Source organism: Notolabrus celidotus, chromosome 7, assembly GCF_009762535.1.
Source record: "Notolabrus celidotus isolate fNotCel1 chromosome 7, fNotCel1.pri, whole genome shotgun sequence".
NCBI lineage: Eukaryota > Metazoa > Chordata > Actinopteri > Labriformes > Labridae > Notolabrus > Notolabrus celidotus.
The window spans coordinates 25228036-25236203 of record NC_048278.1 but is presented as its reverse complement, the minus strand read 5'-3'; the positions used below and the strand labels follow the sequence as shown (position 1 = coordinate 25236203).

Below are 8168 nucleotides of genomic sequence, written 5' to 3'. Positions count from 1 at the left end.
TCCAGGGGCCAGAGTGCGCATGTACAGGTTGGAAAACAAGGCTCTCAAAAAATCCACCCTTGGAAGGAAAAAAAGAATTCCCCTCACTGCTTCCAAACACAGCATTCTCATTAAGAGCCTAATGAATCATATATTTATAGCGCTCTTATCTTAGCGTAATGAGGTGATGCCACTTTTGAACTCATTTGCTAAATCACCACAGGCCACACTGAAATGGAATAAACTTACAAATCTTTGCATATGCCGGTGCTACATTCATTCCCACCTGCCCAATGGAAAAAGAAACAGCCAATCTAAATGTGAATTATGAACAAAGAGCATCTATGTGCAGTCACAGATGAAAGAAGCTGAGCAGTGCGGTCTGAGACATTTAAAAGCACTAAAACATGGAAGTCTGCTGCAGAGGGCAGTGGGAGTCAATGTGACAGATCTGTTTACATGTTAATGCAGCCTGACGTAGCCTGCAGGTGGCACCATTTATAGATTAGTCCTGCAGTCACTCTCTTTTTGTCTCATTCAGTAATGGATATTTAAATGGCCAGTAAGTGAAGGATTTTCCTGCACTGAGACATATTGGATTGTAGCATAATACAGCATTAAAACAAGGGAAAAGTGAGTTTTGTATGCACGGGTACTCCATCATGCACGCATAGAAGATATTCTATGATTAACTACACTGGATAAAGGCAGGGTTTAGATGTAGGTACATTAATGGATTGAAGCAAACACTCCAATCAGTGGAAAGTTATCAAAGTTAGTCATCTTATAGAGCTGCAGAAATCTTGTAGAAACATTTGTCATGTTCAATTTGACATTAAACAAGCTAAACAGTAACTGTGTTTTGAAAAGTTGAGCTTTTCATAGAAATCTTTGTTTCATTTTTTAATGTGAACCATTACTTGAGCAATTTTGTTAAGAGTTCACAAACAGCCGTTCATCATATTATTTGTGCTATAAAGTAAGTGCAGGATGATGAGTACCTTGTACACAGGCCATTCAGTAATGGGTTTCTGCAGGCAAGTTGTATCAAGATCAATTACAAAATTAGCATATTAGTGCTGACAAATTACAGAACTGTGTTCTAATCCTTTTAAAGCCTCGTGGTAAAACAGTGGTAGATCTGCTTGCCTTTTGTTTGCTCCAGGGATAAACTTTAAGTGAATGATTTATCTGAAAAATGCCCATCTTTCCACTTCCACAGTCCTACTGGCAGTGGAGAAGCCTGTTTAATTCAAGAATTAAATCACAAGATATTAAAATATGAGCTACACCTCCTCACAAGAATGACAATTAGGCCTTTTAAAATCCTACTGTTTCTACAAAACTTCCTTTACATCAACAGAACCACCGAGAGCAGCGTCCCTTGTGATATAAACTCCAAAATGTGTAAATACATTGACTGAATCTCATGAATCAAAAACTCAGGATTTATTTGTGTTCCACTTTTACAAAAACATTCTCTGAAGCTGAGGCTTAACAATACCAAACAAAGAGACAGTTGTCAACTGACAACCCAAACACTGGAAAATAAAATAAATGAAAAACATCCAAATATTCGTCACACTTTCCTCTTCTGGGTGCTGATGTACAGAACTGTGGACAGAGAGGAAAAAGAGAAAGAACAAATTCAAGTTTGAAGTTTTACTCAGCAACACATGACACCTATGATACTCATTTATAATTTTGGAACACTTCGTTCCTCATTTCCTGCTCTTTTGATCATGTCCTTTGAGGCTAAAGTAAATAGATTGCTGAGAATATCAGGATCTAATATGTAAGCCATAAAACACTAAAGGAATCTGGTATCAAATTATTAGTACAAAAAGGACACAGAGGAGAAGTCGGAACATAAAACTGGTTATCCATCATTACTCAGACCGCACAAAGTGTTGCCGTGTTAAACAGATATGGGCCGCCCCATGTGACATGATACTGATACTTGGCTCATGAATACAATGTTCTTTACAGCTGACTTTTGATGTTAATCGCCACTTGGCAACCCTTAAAATGGCACACCAAAAATAAACCTTCTGAGAGAAACAGCAGATACCACTGTAAGAAAAGTACCATCTCTCATCCTCGAACTGTTTACACGGATCACTCATGGTAGAGACAAAAGGCTACAGGCTGTAGAGAAAGGGCAGTCAACCAGATCAGGTTTTATTTTTATGTAAATCTGCTTTTATCAACCTGCTGCTTTGGCCGAAAATAGTCCCATCTTTGACTGTTGGCCTTTTTGTCTGACAACTCCAATACCCACCATGACTCACACTCACACAGTAAATACAATGCACGACTAGTGTGAGGAAAATCTAGACAAATAGATGAAGTTGTGTTCCTGCGTAGCTGTTATAAAGACTGTACTTGTGATATTTTCTTTTTACATTTGAAAACAGGAGAACACGCCAGTCATTCTGAGCTTCCCAGATAAACAAAGGGTCAGGTTCACAGAACATCATAAAACTAACAAATGCATAATTGTGGTGTATTTCTGATGGTGGATAAACCTTTGTTTTTCATGGTGTAAAATAAATATGTCAGTGTTGAGGGTGTTGTGTTGTCACACAAACAGTTTTTTAACTGGAACCATCTATAGCATTTTATATGTGGCTCAAGCACTTCATACATTATCCTGCAGAATCCCCGTGGACACCTTAATTGTTAGAAGTTACACCAGCGTTTTTACCCAAGAAGTCAAAATGTCTGCTGTGAACAAGGCGAGGTTTGAAATTTTATGTACTTAAAGGAGTTGGTCTTTATAACTGATTCTTTTATATGTGAAGAATGGCTCCTCTCGTGTAGGCAAAGTAAAAGACACCAGCCACACAATTTACAAGTATAAAAATTTATGTTTTAGACAGGATATTTATAAGAAAATGATCATTTTTTTAAAAATCATTTCTAAATTATATCTTATGTTGCTACTTAATTGACTTAATATATCATATCTTAAAGAGAACAACATTGAAAGTTTCTATTACAACTGACATAAATCTTCCGTCTTTGTCTCCAAACTTTTATCATCAGGTAAACATGTGTCTCTTTCCTGAGGCACTATCTTGTCGATTAGATATGATCATATATCTTGACATCTTACCATTGTTTCCTCTCAGAAACGCATCTCCATACTTGTTTTTCAGCTGTCCATTGACATACTCTTCAGTCTGCTCTATGGCGATGTTCATGTAACCATCCAGGCAGGCCAGGACACCTGTAAACAGACCAACATGCAGTAAGTGAATAGTCATAGCTGGGGGAGAGTTTCATCCTTTTTTCAAATTAGGAATGTAAATGAGTTCATGAGTTGGATTGCTAACAACTTTACCTCTATAATCGACACCTGAATTCAGTTTGACGACCACTGGCCTTCCAATGATCTGCTTCAGGAAGTCACTCGGTGTTTGCTTTCGTAGACTCATCTTGTCTTGGATCTGGAAGATAAGTAGCGTTTAACAGTCTGCAGATTATTTATTATTTAATTATTTACTATTTAACAGTCAGCAGATTATTTGAATAGAATAGAACAGCCTTTATTTGTCATTGTCAGGTGTACAATGAAATTAGAAGCCCTGCTCCTGAACGTGCATGTTATAGATGCAAACAAAAGGTAGAAAATATGTATAACAGACAATATAAATATAGTAATAATATAAAACAGGTGTTTAATACATACAATCCGGCCTGGAGAAGAGATATTTGGATTTAAGATATTGCACATATGAAAAGTGTTCACAGTTCCTGGTATTGCACTTGACATGAATACTATTGCACAGTTATAAATGTAAATATTGCACATGAGGGGATTGTTTATGTCAGCTGTTTGTTGGTGTTTAGTGTTAGCTACATTAGCACCACACAAGCTAACTAGCTTCCATTAGGCCATTCATATCGTGTGCGTTTATTCAGTCCGTCGGTGTGTTTCTCGTTATAGTGAGTATAGTGTACAGAAGCTCGTATATTACTGATTTGGACAAACAACACATCAGTAACACGCGCTAGCTGTATACAGTATGCAACGAGCATGAGGGCTAGCATATCAGTGTAGCTAACCTGCTAACTGCTTGCTCTTCAATGCTAGTAGTTGCCCTTTATAGTCGGTGTTAAGGTTGTATATATAGAGAAAACGTTACTGGTAATGACCCAAACCACGCAAAAGTTTGTGTTTTAAAGATTTTATCTTATTAGCTTCATGTTTGATAGCATTTCACTTACCTAGAAAACGTCTTCCAAACGATTGTATTGGGTTGTGGATTGACCAATCAGAGAGGAGCAATGTACGGCGTCTGCGCAGGGACAAAAATCAAAACAGCGCTCATATTCTGATTCTGTATTGGTCTTGTATACCCGCTGAAAGTTGACACAAGAGCAGTGGTGGACAGTAACAGAGTAAATTTACTTGAGTACTGTACTTAAGTACATTTTTTGAGTATCTGTACTTTACTTGAGTGTTATTTTTGTGTGGAAACTTATAACTTTCTATCAGTGCTCTAGTTACTCACTTTGCTTTGAAGTCAGCTCATGAATTTCCTTCTCTTTTCTGAAATCTGATCCCTAAGACAGTAAAATGTTTGTGTAGTTCTGTTTGTCTCAGTGGTCTAGCCATACCTGTATATTGTGTGTCTCCACGGTTGAACATGGAGCAAACACAAAGCAAATTTCACTCAGATCAGGCAGTTCATTTAGAGGCGGTGATGATGGCTTTAATTCTCCACCTGAGTACCCATGTCCATATCTTCAGCCCGTGTTAGAGATTTTGGAATGAAGAATGATACGTATCATTTGAAATGTCCTCCCCACTACGCCCAAACATACAAAGATTCACTGTCCAACCTTAGAAAGCGTGTTGAGCTACGTTACATTTGTTTCATTCCAGATGAACATTTCAAACTAAGTTGTCTGAGCTTGGAGTAACTTAGTTGCTGTTTTTATTCCATGGTATAGTTTTTAGACATTTCAAGTAATGGTTTTAGATAAATAGAATGTAACAGAATGTACTCCTATGTATTCTTGACTGCAAGTATGGTGAAAATACAAAGTTTTGAGATTTTCTAAGGAGTACTTTGAATACTTAAATATTTTTAAAAGCAAGTACCTCAGCACTTTAACTGAAGTAATAATCTGACAGAGCAACTTTCATTGGAGTAATGTTTGACCTGGAGTATCTGTACTTTGACTTAAGTAATGAAGCTGTGTACTCCGTCCACCACTGCACAAGAGGTAGCAAAGACCTTCCTGGTGCGTTGTAGTGTGAACTGTAACATTGTGTTTTTAGACTCATTATAGTATAAATCCAATTTGCAACACTGGCATTAAAAAATATTTAGATTAGACAAGGCTATACGTTTTTGGTGCTTCCAAAAGCAGATAGACCCATTTTGCCCATTTTTGAACTTGATATGGATATAAAAAGACATATTTTGAGAAGTCTGATTCAATGCCTGCATAATGTTTGAAACATCACTATAAATCTTGCAAAGACATTTTTTGTATGCTGCCAAACTTTTCCCATTGGATTTGATAAATTGGAAGTGTGTGATGCACAATTCAAATTATCTACTTCTTTTATTATTCATTCTGCAGATATTGGCATCACAAAGATCTTATTAATTGCATGTTGTTAGAGATGTTCAATCAAAACAAGCACATTCTGTAGGCTCACGTATATTGCAGTTATACCGTAGAGTCGAGACTGTATAGAATAATTGACAGAACAAGCACTATCCTGAGTGAATCCATGACTTTTAGAGCTACCCCCTGAGGTATAGGTCTGAAAGCATGCCTCGTCTATTACAACAAATGGAACATGGGTCAAACTAGAAAATTTAAATGCATCAAATATCAAATAGATTTGATTCAAACATGCTTTCTGTCATTAGAGTTAGTTTTTATGCTGAAGAAAGTAACAAACACTAACACAAGAGACATTGAACTTGTCATTACCTCAAGTGTGCACTTCACAACACATCAGTTCAGCTACTGATCGTCCCCACCTTAGGAATCTTTGAGGTTTCATCAGAAAGTTAAATGTGTATTTTAGCCAAAGAAGTATGACATCAGTCCTATGTTTCTACCAGCAGGATCACTTCTGATAATGCTGTGGCTCCTCCAGCGCAATATGTCAGCATCCATTGAGGCAGTATTTTGGCTCCATGTGCCACATTAGGGGGATATGTTGCCCATTTATTATACATTGAGTTAGGTATAGCCAAAAATTGAAATAGGCTTTAAAGTAAATGTTGCTGAAATAATTGCAAATAGTCTCTAGCCTAACATTTTATTTCTTTTAGTATAAAGGCGATTTTTAAAAATGGCTACGATGGCTGTTGATGCAATTTCTGGATAAGATTACAAACAACCTCTACATTTTAACCTGTGAGGATTTTTCTCTTTCCTCAAAGTATATCCTAGGTTGGAACATCAATGGACCTAAAATAGTTGTTTTCATCATTTTGCCTATCAAAACTATAAAACTTTGTAGGTTCCAACCTCACAAATGTGAAAACTCAGTGCTTTCTTATCACTTATGGTCATTAAAAAAATTAACATTCATATGCTGCCGGTTGAATTCAAAGTAAGTTTGTTACAATCACCTTTGGGAGAGGAATTTACAAGCTTTTTATTCAATACTTTCTGACATTTTAAGGCAAACCTATAAAACTAAATCCCTAGGGTCAACATTTTCTTCTTCAAAATCAGAGGGAAAGGAAAGACATGTTTGTTTAAATAACATAGTTTTAGTTAAATGAATACAAAATAATAGATATTAGTTTTTTAACATGCTTTTCGTGACATTAGAAGAATATTTATATCTAAAAGCTGAAGCGTTCAGTATGTAAAGGCATTTAGAAGAAAATACTTGGTAGACATGAAACATAATATTCATAAGTACCTTTAAATGAGTCCATAATCACCTGAATATAACAATTGTTTGTTTTTGTTAACCCAGAATGAGCCTTTTATTTAACATAAGGAGCAAATTCCTTTCTACAGATCTTGCACTGCCGTGTTTCTGCAGTAGCACAGAACAGAACAAGAAACTAGTAACATATTGTATTGAGTGAGTGACTGCGTGAAATGCACAGGTTGGAAAAAGAAGAAGAGAATGGTTGGTGTGCGCAAAATCATTTGTATTGATAGACTTATTGGACGGTATTAACTTGACAAATGAAGGATCATACTTATCATGCAACACAGGAGCTTCTTGTCCTCAAAGGATGCCATTACCTGCTCAACAGGAGGGCTGAGCAAGGGTGTGTTTCAATCTAGATATCACTTCATATTCCCATTTATACACACTACCTTTCATTTCCTATACTATCAAAATATACTATTGATAGATGACTATTATTCAACACTTTTTAGATCATTTACTTATTCAAATTCCATCAACACTAGAAATGATAACATCTTATAATATGACTAGTGTCTTTTGATAGCCAGTATAGCTTCACTTTTTAAAAAATCTCTGTGACTGTAATTGAAATTAAGCTCCAAGAGGTTTCAGACCTTTTCATCACTTTATTTTGCTATGGCCGGGCAAGGTTGTGAAGGATAAGAGAAAGTCTCCCATCTGATAAAACTCTGGTTGCTGGGTGCATGACCCAAACACTGCACAGCTTGGGAGGTACATGAAAAATGGTGTAGGGGGGAAATAGGGATGAAATGGAGAGGTGAGAGACAGAAGAGGATAGAGGGAGGGTGAATGTGCCAGTACGTGTTAACAGAGACAGAGGGGTTGAGAGGGAGAGAGAGGTAGAGACGCAGAGAGAGAGGGGGCTATTGTGAGAGGTGGAATCATAAAGTACTTCTTGTGTGTCTAGACAGGTTGCTTGTTAGCAGGGCATGGCTAGCCCTGTGGAGGCTAGAGGTTAATTTGGTATCTGCTGCTGTGTTAAACTAAGGTCAGTACTACAAGTCCTTAAGTCATAAACAAGAGTGGTTAAGAGCCATGTATACACCTAGGCACCGGTTAATGAATATTCAATGAAGATATTTTTTTCCCCTCGTCCCCTGTTCCTTTCGTCGTTGCTTCCTTTGAAGGAAATTTTTGGAAAGAAAAAACCCAGTTTATTTCTGTTGCCTTCAAATGTGACCTCTGCGCACTTACATTTACTTGTCCTTTGTTATCATAATGCATGGCCTTAGTCGTAATAGAAAGTGGCTTTTTG

The 8168-nt window shown here is 36.9% G+C and overlaps 1 protein-coding gene across 2 annotated transcripts; it reads right to left on the bottom strand.

Moving 5' to 3' along the window:
- Positions 1-1406: 1406 nt before the first annotated feature.
- lsm6 (LSM6 homolog, U6 small nuclear RNA and mRNA degradation associated) lies at positions 1407-4341 on the bottom strand. Of its 2 annotated transcripts, none has more exons than XM_034688046.1 (4): positions 4213-4341; positions 3326-3431; positions 3098-3211; positions 1407-1593 (listed from the first exon to the last, which is right to left on the bottom strand). In XM_034688046.1, the coding sequence occupies exons 2-4, from the start codon at positions 3417-3419 to the stop codon at positions 1559-1561; spliced, it is 243 nt and encodes an 80-aa protein (XP_034543937.1). In that variant the 5' UTR covers positions 3420-3431; positions 4213-4341; the 3' UTR covers positions 1407-1558. The 2 variants fall into 2 exon arrangements, with proteins under 2 accessions (XP_034543937.1, XP_034543938.1); XM_034688047.1 differs by lacking the exon at positions 4213-4341 and adding an exon at positions 4051-4177.
- Between the last annotated feature and the right edge of the window lie 3827 nt (positions 4342-8168).